We start from the raw sequence: 15,569 nt of genomic DNA, 5'->3' as shown, positions 1-15,569 counted from the left end.
CGACCAGCCTGCCTGGGAAAATGCTTTGTTAGCGGATACTTACCGCTCCGCCACTCGGTTCCTCTGCCCGCTCAAAGACCTCCTTGGTCTGTGGCTAAGTTTCTGAGCTGCGTGACAAAAATACGGGCAGAGTTAATGTCCTGTGTCCACTCCATAGCTATGTAATCCACTCCAATTCTAACCCTGAACCTCTTAGTCATTTCACGAGGAATGGCGTCTGCTGAGATTTTACGTCGGTAACTAATTTTATAAGAAGTGTTTTATTCTGCTTCTGGATGGCCTATGGGCAGTGATAAAAACAGTGTTTCCTCTTCTCTTATACATATTGTTCAGGGGTACATAACACCAGTTATTGTTGGTTTATACAAGGTTGTCTTTTCTATCACAAAAGAAGTTAATATTTACTCAATACCCAAACTATGGTATAAGCTTTGTATTATATAAAGTAATGCAGTGTAACATATACAACTTGTTATTTTATTGTAAAAGCAAGAAGGAAAATGCTTTTGTTGTTTTGGTAATAATATGTATTAAGCATTAAAAAATAAACGTTTTTTTTAAAAAAGTACCTAAAGAGCTGCACTGCTAAAAAAAAAACCCAGAACCGAAACTGTTGTCAAACCTTGCATGCTACGATGATAAATGTTCGGTTGCTTTTCCTTCAAAAGTGCCACAACCAGAGGGACGCTCCCTCTCTTTTGTGGTGCGTACAGCTCTCTAACAAGCTCAGGAGGTAGTCATTCCAAGGGGTAACATAACCTGGGTTTCCCAAAGGCCCTCTCTGGGTCTATATTTGGTGCAATTACTAGTGGGTGATGCTGGGCTCGGTTTCACTTTTTAAACAAAAACAACTTGAGCAGTGTCTGGAATAGCGTTTCCCAGAGTTCATTGAGGTGGCTCAGGATCGCAAGACACCTGAGCAACTAATTCTCCGCGCCCAACGGGGGTCAGCTCTTCCCCACGTGGTATGTCGAGCTGTGCCTGAGCATCTGCGATTGCTTTATACAGAGTCAGACCATTAGTTGTCTAGTACAGTATTGCCTACTCCTGTCCATAGTCTCAAGGCAGAGAATGTCCACATGCTGAGTGGTGAATATGCTGGCAATTATCCATGTGGAATGGTAGCTATGTACGTTGTCAGCAATATACATTCCGAAGAGACATTTGTCACGAATGTTTATCAAATATATGCTTGGAGGCTGTAATAATGCGCACATTTGAACGGCCTCGATTGCACGTCTCGTCACCCAAAACTTGAATCTCTACTTCCTGTTTGCCAGTTTGCAGTTTGGTGTAGCCAGTTTGGTGTAGTGGTTAAGTGTGCGGACTCTAATCTGGGAGAACCGGGTTTGATTCCCCACTCCTCCACTTGCACCTGGCTGGGTGACCTTGGGTCAGTCACAAGCTCTGGCACAGCTGTCCTTGAAAAAGAGCAGTTTGTGTCAGAGTTCTCTCAGCCCCACCCACCTCACAGGGTGTCCGTGGTGGGGAGGGGAAGGGAAAGGAGTTTGTAAGCCGCTCTGAGACTCCAAGTGAAGGGCGGGGTATAAATCCAATCTCTTCTCTCTTCTTCTCTTCTTATTGGCTTTCTTACCACTGAGCTATTGGGACAGCTGTTGGTTCAGTGTATAATACAGAGTAGAGTTCTTGCCTTGATCTGGATGGCCCACACTAGCCCAATCTCATCAGGTCTTGGAAGCTAAGCAAGGCCCTGGCTAGTATTTGGATGGGAGACCTCCAAGGAATACCAGGGTTGTGACATGAAGGCAAGCAATGGCCAACCGCCCCGGACGTCTCTTGCCTTGAAAACCCTACAGCGTTGCCATAAGTCAGCTGTGCCTTGATGGCACTTTCCTCCTTCACCCTCACCAAAATTCTCAAAGGGGACAAAAAGCACTGAGTCCCACAGGCATGGTCCAAACCCTTGGGCAAACAGAAATGGGGAGGTTTATTGAACTCCCAGAAGGCTGTGTTTGACTTGGTGAGCTTCTAGGTGTGGAGGCCTGCAAACTTTCTAGCGTCTCACCAGTCTTCTCAGAATCCATTGTTGGGTGTTGGGAAAATAGTGCTTGTTGCAGATTTGTAAATATTAACTACCATCAGTGTTCAAGAGGCGTCGCTGGGCAGATCTGGGCATGCTTGAGTCTCTCTTCAGTGAAAGCTGGTATGCTTAGTGGTTGACTTTTTTGAAGTGGTCTTTTGAGTGGACGGGGAAGGGTACCAAGAACAAACCCCACCAAGAATCCAGGACCATTGTACACATAAACGGGCAGAGTCTAGAGGCAGTGATCCCAAATTCTTGGAAGGCATTCCAGCTATCAGTGTTATGATCCTGGGGACATCCCTTCCCTTTCAGTAGAGTTTGAGAATGTTGGATCTCGGGCAGGATCCTTCTACCCCCGCTTCCTAATTCATGCACGGGAAGGATATTAGCCCTTTGAGAGCCAGTTTGGTATGTTTATTTATTTATTATTTGTATTTATACCCCGCCTTGCCTGACAAGCAGTGGCTAAGAGATTCCCCGCTCCACATGCATCTGCTGGTGTGACCTTGGGTCAGTCACAAGTTCTTTCAGAGCTGTTCTCTCATGAAAAGTTCTCAAGAGAGCTCTCTCCGCCCCACCTACCTCACAGGGTGTCTGTTGTGGGGAGGGGGAGGGAAAAGAGATTCTAAGCCGCTCTGAGACTCCTTTGGGTGCTGAAAAGCAGGCTATAAATCCAATCTCCTCCTCCTCTTCCTCCTAGCCTTTGTGCTGTCCAATAAAAGTCAAAATGCAGTTTGATGACACTGGGTCTCATAGACCAGATGTTTGACAGAAATAAGAAACACATGAGACAAGTAGACCTAGGGGACTCTGCAGCAGTTTCTAGTGGGTTGGACACCTCAAAAAGATTCTCTTCTCCCTCTTTGCAAGGAAAGGAGAAGACACTATTGTCTGCTTGGATATTTTTCTTCAAATTATACGTTTGCTTCCAATCTTAGTGGTGACATAATGTTGTGTGTTACGACGGTCGGCCATGGAACCTTGCCTGCTCTCAGCTTTCCCATAACTCAAGATGGAGCGGTTGGTTTTACGAGAATAATGCAGTGCCCTGGATAGCTTAAAATACCCAAGGCCTTTCTTCCCCTTGCAAATTATTCCAAATTATCCAGTCCTTCGGAGGTCGCTTAATAGAAGCAAGAACGTTCGGTGACGTCCCCCCAAGCGTTATCCGAGAAGTAAAAACCACATTGCGGCTAAAACACATAATCAAGACTCTATTTTCCCGGATGCTTCCTCCCCCCACCCCCCCACCCCACCTTCCCCAAATTTACAGTAATTTGCAGTATACTCGATATCTTGTAGCCTCAGGTTGGATTTAGTTATGAAATTCCTGCAGTTACATCACCCCGGACTTACCAAAGCGTCCCTGTGCCATCTAAGGTCAATAAGGAGGCGGTTTTGTCTTCCTTCCCCCGTGACTGCCGTACCTGTCAGTTTGCATTATGCATAAGTCGCCCTGGTGGAAAAGGCAAGGGCGCTTTGTATAAGCGGGGCAGTTGTGTGGGCTTGGGGGGGCTGTTTGATAAAAGGGGGTCAACAGGGCCATCCTGAACAGGTCTGCTTGGACTCCTACTGGGGTTTCTTCAGAGGGGCTGATTCCCAGGAGTCTGTACTTAGGATTGTACGGCTAACAGAGTGACACCCTTCTGAGTCCATCGGAGTCAGTGGGCCTGGAAGGCTACCTCTGAACCACAGGAGTCACAGCTCCAAATGACCGAAGCAACAGAACAAAAAGCTGTCGGAAAAGCGCTACTAGTTCCAAGAGAAACAATATAATTATGACAATATTATGACAAAGGGAGCGGTGGCGCAGGCAGTACAACGCCTGCTAGTAACATCTGTAGCGAACAGCCATAATGGCTGTTCGAATCCCCACCGTGGCCGGAGTGAGCTCCCGGCCCCCGTCCCAGCTCCCGCCAACCCAGCGGCTCGAAAGTAAAATACAAATAGACAAATGGGTACCTGCCCTAGGTGGCAGGGGGTACCCACCTCCTGGTTCCGTGCCAGGAGTGTGGCGGCGGCGGCGAGAAAAGCGGCAGCGAAAAAGAACATGGTGGCATCCGGCGTTCCGAGGAGGCGACGACCAGAGCAGTGGAGGCGGAGGCGGGGCGACGCAACTGCGAGACGACGCAGCACGGCAGGAGCCTGATGGGACGCACAGCCGGAAGCTGCAGTCTGAAGCAGAGCGCGCCGGAAGAGGAACATCAGAGCCTGCCTGGGATGGTCGCCAGCCTGCCCGAGACGCCGGGAGCAACGTCAGAAACTGCCGGAGGAGATACGCCGAATGGGTACTGCTAGACAAACCCCCCCCCTTAGAAATTGTGGCCCTAGTCAGGTAATAAAAACTACTGAAAGTAGTTCAGTGTAAACTGCTCTGAGACCCATTGGGGGTCATGGGCGGTATAGAAATCAAATATGTATGTATGTATGTAATATTTGTAGCATTCATATAATTACAAATACAGTGCAGAAGAGGTCCATGATAATGATGGTTGTTCAAATAAAGTGCAAAAGGTTTAGCATTTAGGCTTTAGCATTTTCTACTTTGCCCGTCGGAGCTGATCACTTATAGTACCATGAGGAACAATTCCTGGTGAAAAGGTGATTTCTTAGAATTGCATTCAATGCTGGATAACAGATAGGAGACACACTTCTGAAATGTATGGTCCTTGTTCGGATGAAGTCTTCACAAAACGAAGAACTACTCCGGAAAACTTCGTCAACAACCATCATTATTATGGACCTCTTTTGCACTTTATTTGAACAACCATTTTTCTGGAAGGCTACCTGGCATTACATTTCATGACAGACATGGCCTGGCCCGACAAAGTCGGGTCAAATCCAGCCCTCCTAACAAATGAGTTCGACACCCCTGCACTAGAAGTTACCCATCCTTTGGGGCGTCCAAACAAACAAAGCCTTAAAGCCTGAGTTGGCAATTTGTGGCCCCGTTTCTTTCTAGCTCCAGTTCTGACTAGGACTGCCAGTCTCTTGGGAGGGGCTGTGGCTCAGTGGCAGAGCATCTGCTTGGCCTGCAGAAGGTCCCAGATTCAATCCCCAGCATCTTCAGTTAAAAAGGGACCAGGGGGTAGGTGATGTGAAGGACGTCTGCCTGAGACCCTGGAGAGTCTCCGTAGACAATACTGACCTTGATGAACCAGTGGTCTGATTCAGTGTAAAGCAGGTTCATATGTTCTCTTGGTGGGGTTCTGAATTTCTTCTGCAATTACAACTGATCTCCATATGACAGATCGGTTCCCCTGGAGAAAATGGCTGCTTTGGAAGGTGGACTTTATGGCATTACATCCTGCTAAAATCCCTTCACTCTGTAAACCCCACCCTCCTAGGGTTACCAGCAATGTTCCCTCTAAGCTGAGTTAGTGTGAGCTAGCTCAAAGTTTTTTAGCCTCCAGCTCACAGTTTTTTGTCTGAGCGCAGAAAGGATGGCTCCAGAGCAACCTAATTTATGCAGTAGCCAAATCGCTCGCTCATAACTTTAATGCCAGTAGCTCGCCAAGTAGAATGTTTGCTCACAAGACTCCACAGCTTGGAGGGGGGCATTGGTTACCAGGTCCCCTCGTTGCGCCATCAGGGGGATTGGGGGGCGTTCTGAGACATCCCTGGTGCAATGATGTTACCCAGAAGTGACATCATCATGTCGGGGATGTTGCACAGGGATGCTCTGGTTTTGGGGCAAAACTCTATGGTAAAACCAGCTTCAAACCATAGAGATTTGCCCTCGAACCAGAGTGTCGCCGTGCAAAGTCCCCAACATGATTATGTCATTGCTTTGGGGAGGTTGTGCAGTGATGTTGCTGTTTGGACGTGGGGTTTCCCCCGGTGGCGGGCAGAAGCCCTGAAAACCAGGGGAACCCCCACCAGGACCTGGGGACTGGCAACCCTACGCCCTCCCCTGCCTTCACCTGCAGTCTCCAGTCATTTCCCAATCCAGAGCTGACAAGCTTAGTTCTGACTAAACCCCTGTCTACTCATCTTGTTGAGGAAGACCTTGTTTCTGAAATCATATCGCTGAACGGTGTTCCAGTTCACAGTTTCTAGGAAGCCAGTTTGGTGTAGCGGTTAGGAACACGGACTCTAATCTGGGAGAACCCGGGTTTGATTCCCCACTCCTCCACGTGCAGCTGCTGGTGTGACCTTGGGTCAGTCACAGTTCTCTCAGAGCTGTTCTCTCAGAGCTCTCTCAGCCCCACCTACCTCACAGGGAAGGGAAGGGAAAGGAGATTGTAAGCCGTTCTGAGATTCCTTTGGGTAGTGAAGGGCGGGGTATAAATCCAGTCTCTTCTTCTTTTGTCAGTGTTTTAATTGGGGCAGGAAGGAAGAGGCCTAAGTTGCATTATCTGAAATAACACGATTTCCCTTTGCTGAGTCTTGAGAATCCCAGATTTTACATTCATGGCAGCCGTGACCATCCAGCAACTGCCTGATAGATTTTCTTTCAAAACAAAAGAACATTCTTTTAATTCTGGTCTTCACGGGAAACCGAGAACAAGCAAACAAATTCATCCTCTGGGGGGCTGCGTATTTGGGCATGTCCTGAATGAAACATTAATTTCTGTCTTTGAACATACCATTATCCTCTGCAGAACGTTTTTTCGTTTAAGAGCTTGATTGCAAATCGGTGCCCGTGAAACGTTTCTCTCTCTAATGCCAGGAAAGGTAACTGCGTGTGCCGTTCAAACAAACCCTCTTCCAAACGCAGTAAATTGTCATGCTAAGGGGGCACGCTGTACCTCTGGAGTGTGTTTTTAATGTTTGGCACTGTGGCCCTCTTTGCGCCAAGCACAGCTTGAGATTTCAGGAGTGCAGGGCCACAAAAGTGCTCTATGTCATAAACAGGTGAGTGAGGGCAACCAGTGCAGGTAAACCGTGCTTGACAACATGTCAAAAGCAGTACTCTCATAAAAGGCTGTGTTTTCTGTCTTCTGTTTGCGTTGTCTCCGACATTTTGAATGGCGAGACGGTCCCTCTCTGTGGTTCAAGTTCTGTTGCAGCTTGGTCAATATCGATTCTCCCTCTCCTACAGATACAGAGACTACTTTAGAGCTTAGTCTGGGTCAGGGGTCATTTTGCAGAAAAAGAGGTGCAGGAGCTCATTAGCATAACCTATTAGCATAACTCATTTGCATATGTCACACCCCCTGACATCACCCACCGCTCAGGCTCCACTGGACTGTTTTGGATTGCTAGCTATTGGGGGGGGACACTTGTAGATCTGCCCTCGCAGAGGAGGGAGAGCTTGTACCTGAATAAAACTTGGTCTTAAAGGTGCCACTATACTGTTTTGGACTGGGGGCCTGGGGGGGGGCTCTGCAACTTACCTGGCTGCTTCTTGCTCTGACTGAGGGCTGCTGGGAGCAGGGGGTGGGGCTTGTTGCATGTGCCGCCCCCTGGGCTCTTTACTGCTGGAGCTCCGCTCCTGTGCGCTCCTGCAGGAAATGACCCCTGGTCTGGGTGAATGAAATATAAGGGAATGGGTGAATGAAATGTACTTCTGTGGTCAGAAGTATGGGGGCCGGATGGTTCTCTGAAGAGCAGCATTATGGGGTTGGCTCATAAAGCCCCGTGGTGGAGGGCAAGCTTTGGATATAGCAGGGCCTGGCTTGAATAACTGGCATTTCATGAACACACCAAGCTGCCTTGTCTTCTTGAGTCAGAGCATTGGCTCTGTCATGGTCGGTGTTGTCTGCTCAGACCGGCAGCAGCTCTCCGGGGTCTCAGGGAAAGGTCTTTTACATCACTTGCTACCTGGTCCTTTTAACTGGGGATGCCAGGGATTGAACCTGGGACCCTTCCGCCTGCCAAGCAGTTGCTCTACCATTGAGCCACAGCCCCTCCTCTGAATGGAACTCTCACATGTAGCTGCCTTCTACTGAATCAGACCTAGGGGTCATTTCCTGCAGGAGCGCACAGGAGCGCAGCTCCGGCAGTAAAGAGCCCAGGGGGTGGGCACATGCAACAAGCCCCACCCCCTGCTCCCAGCAGCCCTCAGTCAGAGCAAGAAACAGCCAGGTAGGTTGCAGAGCCCCCCCAGTCCAAAACAGTCCAGTGGCACCTTTAAGACCAAGTTTTATTCAGGTTCAAGCTCTCCTTCCTCTGCGAGGATAGATCTGCATGTCCCCCCCCCCCCACGTGCCTCGACAACAAACAGGCAGAGGTCTCTCACGTCACCTGCTGCCTGGTCCTTTTAACTGGAGATGCCGGGGATTGACCCTGGGACCTTGCTCTATCACTGAGCCACAGCCCCACCTCTGAATGGAACTCTCACGTGTAGCTGCCTTCCACTGAATCAGACCGTTGGTTCATCAAGGTCTGTATCGTTTACTCCAGACCACTGGTCCATCATGGTCAGTATTGTTTACTCTGGTTGGCAAGTGGCTCTCTGGGGTCTCAGGCAGAGGTCTTTCACGTCACCTGCTGCCCAATCCTTTTAACTGGAGCTGCCGGGGATTGAACCTGGGACCTTCTGCAGGCAAAACGGATGCTCTCCCGCTGAGCCACACCCTCTCTCCTTCCATGATCTCGGGGGCTTATCCCTAAGACCATGGAGAGCTGCTGCCAGTCAGAACAGGTAATAACAGACTTGGATGGACTGATGTTCCAACTCGGTATGAGGCAGATTCCTATACAGATGTAAGATAGATGCCCTCAACCTTTCTGAGCCCATGGGCACCGATGGAGTTCTGACACAGCATGGTGGACGCCGGCAAAAAATGGCCGCTGCAGCCTACTGTCAGTTTTACCATGAAGATCCTGGTGCTGTGGTAGCGGCTGCAGCCACAGTGATGTTTTTAAAAACCTGCACAGCCAATCAAGTCTCCAGTGGCCTATCAGAAGCCTTGCTAGGCAAAAGCCCCACTTGGCCCAGCCCACTTTCTAAACATTTGGTGAGCACTAGGAAAGGTGTTGGGAGCGATGCTCCCTCTACGCTGTGGAGTCCTGTGAGCAGAAATTCTCCTTTGTGAGCTACTGGCATTAAAGTTGTGAGCGAGCGATTTGGCGACTGCATAAATTAGTTGGCTCTGGAGCCTTCCTTCCCGAGCTGAGACAAAAATGTGTGAGCCAGAGGCTAAAAAACGGTGAGCTAGCGCACACTAACTCAGCTTAGAGGGAACACTGGTGGGGAGAGGGGTGGGGACCCCTGATTTCAGAGACACTCTGATTACTTCAACTGCAGGGATGCAAAGTGCTTCTGATGCTTCTAGTCCAGACTTGCGGCGTGCTTCACTCCACAGGGCTCCCCTGTCAATAATAAACACCTGACAGGTTGGGGCCAGAACAAAAATGCACGGTGCTGTTGGTACATCTGGTTCCCTGCAGGGCATGGGAGTGTCCAATTAGGTATTTTTAAAATTAATTGCGCCTGAATCCCACCCTTAAAAGAATTCCTAAGACGCTCAGGAGATATATGTAGAATCGTGGGTGGTTGTTTTTTTAAAAAAATTGTCTCCATAAAAACCTGTGAAATAGGTTAGGTTGCAAGATGAGGCCTTGCCCTTGGGAGAGCCAGTGTGGTGTTCTGGTTAGCAGTGGCGGACTGCGATCTGGAGAGCGGGCTCTGATTCCCCACTTCTCCACCTGAAGCCTGCTGGGTGGCCTTGGGTCAGTCACAGTTCTTTCCGAGCTCTCTCAGCTCACAAGGGGACTGCTGTGGGCAGAGGAAGGGAATGGTGATTGTAAGCCGCTTTGAGACTCTTCTTTCTTCTTTTTTTTCCCTTTGGTATTTTTTTGGATTTTTCATATGTGCATATGTGCGTGTGTGTGTGCACACTTGGAAGTCATGGCGACCTCTGGTGACTGACCTCTACTTGGGGGCCTGGAGGATATTCAGAGAGGTGGCTGAAAGAAAGCCTGCCCCCGCCTCCCGCCTCTGGTATTCCAAGGAGGTCTCCCATCCAAGGACTTGCCAGAGTCGGCCCTGCTTAGCTTCTGAAATCTGATTAGATCGGACTTGCCTGGGCTATCCAGGTTGGGGCCCTTCTTCTTTGATGCTGACCAGGGATGAATCCAGGTCACCCCAATTCCTGCCTGTGCGCCATTTTCCCTTAGGACAGTGGTGGCGAACCTATGGCACAGGTGCCAGAGGTGGCACTCAGAGCCCTCTCTGTGGGCACGCGTGCCATCGCCCCAGCCAGGTCCAGACCATCATTAAAGTGTCGAATTCTCTGCCAAATAATTTTAAGTAAATGAAAGCATTTGGGATTGCTTTCCTTACTTTGTTTGGATCATCTTAAGTTAATGTATGAGTTGTTTTTTCTAAAGTAAAACCTCAGTATTCAGGTTAAATTGCCGTGTTGGCACTTTGCGATAAATAAGTGGGTTTTGGGTCGCAGTTTGGGCACGCTGTCACTAAAAGGTTCGCCATCACTGCCTTAGGACATGGCAGCGCATAAGGCAACTGAAGGCATGCCTTTTGTCCTTTGCTGCCATATGTGTAGAAAGAGACCAGTGCCTGGTCAGTTTGAACAGTTGGTGTGAATGTTTACTTTGCTCCAGACACACAGATTAAGAAGCCAGCGCGGCTAACTAAACATTGATCCACTCTGCTTTCTTGACACGTCGGCAGTCCTTCCTGGGCTGGTGCCATTTTACAGGTGGCACAATGGCATTTTTTTTCTTTTCAACCTCCGATAACCCCCGGATGATTTTTTTGGGGGGAGCTCCACCAATGGGACCCACCTGAGACTTGCAGACGGCAGGGTGCGTCCCAGCAAGGCGGCCTCCATAATTTCCTCTCTTTCTAGACCGTGAATATTCATGACTTGCATGTTTTTCTTTCCCTGCAGGGAATCAAAAAGCCCTTCACTGAAGTCATCAAAGCCAACATTGGAGATGCGCATGCCATGGGACAGCAGCCAATCACCTTCCTTCGTCAGGTAGGATGACCCTTGAACTGCTATGGGGGTGGGAGGGCAAAAACCCCTTCTATTTGTCATGCAAGAGCAGTTGCAGTCGGCTCAGTTCAAACATCACACCGAACCTGGAGGTCAAAGGCAGATCATAGGATCATAGAACCACAGAGTTGGAAGGGGTCATACAGGCCATCTAGTCCAACCTCCTGCTCAAATCAGGATCAGCCTAGAGCAGGGGTGTCAAACTTGCGGCCCAGGGGCAGGGTTAGGCCCCTGGAGGGGTTCCATCAGGCCCACAGTGGAACTGGCCATCTCCTGCTTCCAGTTCTGCTGCTGCTGCATCCTAGCTTGCTTCGCCAGACTCTCTTAATCACTCAGCCATTTCATGTTCTAACCTGGGTCCTAGACTCAGAACTCCGAGCATGAGATTTCTGTGGTGAATGTCAAGAAATCGAAAGTAGGTTTGCAGCTTACAGAACTGATGTTTTAAGCATGTTTTTATTTTAAATATAAAAACCTTTGTGTTTGTGTCCTTTATAACGTTTATATCTCCGCTACCTGGCATTACATTCTATAATACACATGTTCCCTCTAAGCTGAGTTAGTGTGAGCTAGCTCACAGTTCTTTAGCCTCCAGCTCACACATTTTTGCCTTCGCTCAGGAAGGATGGTTCCAGAGCACACTAATTTATGCAGTAGCCAAATGGCTCACTCACAACTTTAATGCCAGTAGCTCACAAAGTAGAATTTTTGCTCACAAGATTCCACAGCTTAGAGGGAACATTGGGCCCGGCCTAAGGAGGTCTCATTTATGTCAGATCCGGCTCTCATAACAAATGAGTTCGACACCCCTGGCCTAGAGCATCCCTGACAAGTGTTTGTCCGGCCGCTGCTTGAAGACCGCCAGTGAGGGGGAGCTCAGCCCCTCCCGAGGCAGCCAATTCCCCTGTTGCACAACTCTGACTGTAAAACAGTTTTTCCTAATATCCGGCCGGTGCCTTCCCGCCTGTAATTTAAACCCATTATTACAAGTCCTGTCCTCTGCTGCCAGTTATCATCTGAAAGATGTTGGGTGTTTGGGGTCATGGAAGAAAGCTGCGAATGTGGCGTAACCTAATATGCACGGGGAATGCTAAGTACTGTAACCTTGTTCTGAAAACTGAAAGCAGTGTTGTTAATCCTCCATAGCAATAACGTTTGTGTGTTGTTGTTGTTTTTTCCCCCTGGGCCGTGTAGGTGGTTGCACTTTGCACATACCCAAACCTGTTGGACAGCCCGAGCTTCCCCGAGGACTCAAAGAACAGAGCAAGACGGATCTTGCAAGGATGTGGAGGGAACAGTTTAGGTAATCTTCAAACAGGATTAATTTCAACTGCGTTTCTTTTGTTGTCGTGACTTTTTATTGGTTGTTAAGCGCGTCGTCTGTTTTCTGTGGGGTTTTAATGATAGCCGGGAACGAAGCCTTTTGGTTTCTTTTCATAGCGGCCGTGTCTTCTCCCTCCCCCAGTTGTGTGCTTGACCATTTTTGTTCTCTGCCTTCCAAATGTCGCCCATACATTTCATATTGCAGGAGGCATCCTAACAGAATAGATTGTGTTCATCTGGTTTGCAGATGAGCCAGTTTGGTGTCGTGGTTAAGTGTGCGGACTCTAATCTGGGAGAACCGGGTTTGATTCCCCACTCCTCCACTTGCACCTGGCTGGATGATCTGGGGCAAGCCATAGTTCTGATAAGAGCTGTTCTTGAAAGAGAGCAGTTTCTGTCAGAGCTCTCTCAGTCCCACCCACCTCACAGGGTGTCTGTTGTGGGGAGGGAAGGGAACGGAGTTTATAAGCGGCTCTGAGACTCCGAGTGAAGGGCAGGGTATAAATCCATTCTCCTCTTCTTCCTTCTGTTTAAAATGAAAAACAACATGAAGCTGAATGGACAATCGAAGGCTTTAGCACCTAGTTAGAGAGGACAAGACGGGCTTGCTCCTAATATAAACACTTGAAATGGAACCCAGGAGTAAGTTCTCAACAATTCTAAAAAATAATAATAATAATTCAGCTTCTTGTTGCTTATCATTTTAAATAGCCATGGGTTTTTTCCAGGATAATTTGACAAAAGTAGAGAAGAAATTAAGCACTGGTCTGCTCCCAACATAACACTGAGCTGCATTAAGAGGCTGACGCCTTTGAACATAATAGGATTACTCCGGAGGAAGATTGGGATGAAATGAGTCTATATCCAGGGGCTCATTGAGAATGATGGAGTTTTCCTTGTAATACTGTAAAGATTTCTCTATAATATAATATGACGTTTACCTTGAAAAGATTGACTGAATGTCTTAGTCATTATATCACAGTGTTTGCTTATTTGTTTGCTGTAGACAGGGCTATTTTTGGGCAGGAACACACAGGAACAGAGTTCCGGCTGGCTCCCAAGTTGGCCACGCCCAGGAGGAACTCATTAGCATAATAGGCCACACCCAACAGCAGGAACTCATTAGGATTGGCTACATTAGGGGTGTGTGGCCTAACATGCAAAGGAGTCCGTCCTACAAAAAAAGCCCTGGACCGTTTTGACAACAAACAAGGTAAACAGAATAGCAAGCCAAAGGTGGGTGTGGCTGGATAACCACACTTCTGGTAACATGTGGGTGTGGCCTAATGTGCTAATGAGCTGTGCTGTCAGGGGTGTGGCCTAATGTGCTAATGAGTTTCTGCTGTTTGGTGTGGCCTATTATGCTAATGAGTTCCTACTGGGCTTTTTCTACCAAAAAAGCCCTGCCTGTAGATATAGGTACTTGATGAAGGGAGCTTTGACCCTTGAAAGCTCAAACCGCCCAAATTTGTTGGTCTCTTAAGGTGCTGCTGGACTCGAATTTTGCTCTTTAATGGCAGACGAACCCAGCGACCCTCCGGAACTGTGCTATAGATAGTGCCTCTGCCGTAGGGTATCGCCTACAACTTCTGGCTGTGACTGTTCCGATTACTTCCTTTCCAGTCAGGGAAGAAAAGAGAGTCGATATGACATTTCTTAGGGCATCATTAAAATACAAGATAGATTTCCTAATTTCTGCGTGTGTCGGATCAGCGCTGTTTTGCCACACGGCAGGGCCTGTAAAAGTCAGAGGCAGACTTAAAATCAGTGCTCCCCGTCATCAGGTGCTGCTTCGGGCCTTCACAGACATTTTTGAATTGCCTTAAAGGTAAAACTCAAACTTCGTGTTGACCTTTAGGGAATCTGTCTCATCAGATCCATTGGGCCCCTGGTCGTCAATTTTTCCAGACCCAGGACTGCAAGATGTCATAGTCCCGCTGTACACTGCATTGGTCAGGCTGCACCTGGAGTCTTGTGTGCAGTTCTGGAGGCCTCACTTCAAAAAGGATGTGGAGAGAACGGAGAGGGTGCAGAGGAGAGTGACGAGGATGATCAGGGGCCTGGAGACCAAGCCCAGTGAGGAAAGGCTGAGGGACTTGGGAATGTTCAGTCTAGAGAAGAGGAGGCTGAGGGGGACATGATTGGTCTCTCTTGAAGTATTTGAAGGGCTGTCACTTAGAGGAGGGCAGGGAGCGGTTCCTGTTGGCAGCAGAGGAGAGGACTCACAAGAATTGGTTTAAATTAAGGGCGGGAAGGTACTGGCTGGATATTAGGAAAAAACTTTTTTACTGAAAGAGTTGTGCAACGGTGGAATCAGGGATGCGCTAGGCTGATCGTGATTTGTGCGGGGGGTTAGACTAGATGGCCTGTATGGCTCCTTCCAACTCTGTGGTTCTGTGATGCGACTGTGAAGCAGTGTGGGACCTACTCCATTGCAAGCATGTGACAGGGAGAGGGGAAGCCGGAGGTATAACTGCTGGAGTACTGAGGCTGTGAGCTGCAGGGAATTGGGGGACAGGAAGTCCCTAACCTAAGCCAGGAAGTGCACTGTAGAGAGGAACAAGTTTGGGGTCACATCTCTGAAGGCATCTCTAGGGTTTCCAGCCTCCAGGTGGGGCCTGGGGATCCCCCGCTTTTACCACTGATCCCCAGCTGACAGAGATCAGCTGGGCCTCCAAAGCGGGGGTTTACCTGCCCCCCCGCCCCCACTTGGCAGCCCTAGCAGTGCAAGGGTAGGGAATCCCTGTGTGGAAAGATTCAGCCGCTCTCAGAACAGCAAGTAGATGCCAAATGCTGCATCCCCCGGCAAAGACTTGGGGAGGAAGCCAAATGTACCGGCTGATGGTTTTGTGAACACTCCTCATTGGCCATCTGAGGAGGGGATGAACACCTGAACAGAATTGGAAACTTGCCCTGGAACCTGTGGCTATGGAGTAAAGTTGCCAACATCAGGCTGGGAGATTCCTGGAAATTTGGGAGGGGGAGCCTGCGGCGGGTGGGGTTTGGGGAGGGGAGGGGCCTCAGCAGGGTATAATGCCAGGGTGGCCGAACTTGCTTGACGTAAGAGCCACACAGAAGTAGCATCAGATGTCTGAGAGCCACAAGACATGAACAAATATTACACATCTTTATTGGGAAATGTGCAGGTTTGCTTTTTATTGACGTTAACCTTAAATAAGACTGCCAGAACTAAAAAACAAAAAGGGTAAAAACGGGTATTGATCATGATATTTAAAGAGACAGATGCTTTCTCCAAGTTGGCTGGCCGGGGGGGGGGGGCTTAGAGAAAG

General features: G+C 48.8%; 1 protein-coding gene across 1 annotated transcript in view; it reads left to right on the top strand.

Annotated features, from left to right (window-relative positions):
- The window catches only part of GPT2 (glutamic pyruvate transaminase (alanine aminotransferase) 2), a 47,816-nt gene that overhangs the window by 9,826 nt on the left and 22,421 nt on the right, over positions 1-15,569 (top strand). Inside the window, exons 2-3 of the mRNA XM_015409429.1 lie at positions 10,849-10,938; positions 12,151-12,259. Coding sequence (XP_015264915.1) covers positions 10,849-10,938; positions 12,151-12,259 — 199 coding nt within the window. The remainder of the gene's footprint in view (positions 1-10,848; positions 10,939-12,150; positions 12,260-15,569) is intronic.

The sequence above is a fragment of the Gekko japonicus genome, unplaced genomic scaffold (assembly GCF_001447785.1).
Source record: "Gekko japonicus isolate JY-2015 unplaced genomic scaffold, Gekko_japonicus_V1.1 scaffold794, whole genome shotgun sequence".
Lineage (NCBI taxonomy): Eukaryota > Metazoa > Chordata > Lepidosauria > Squamata > Gekkonidae > Gekko > Gekko japonicus.
This window is presented reverse-complemented; position numbering and strand designations above follow the sequence as displayed.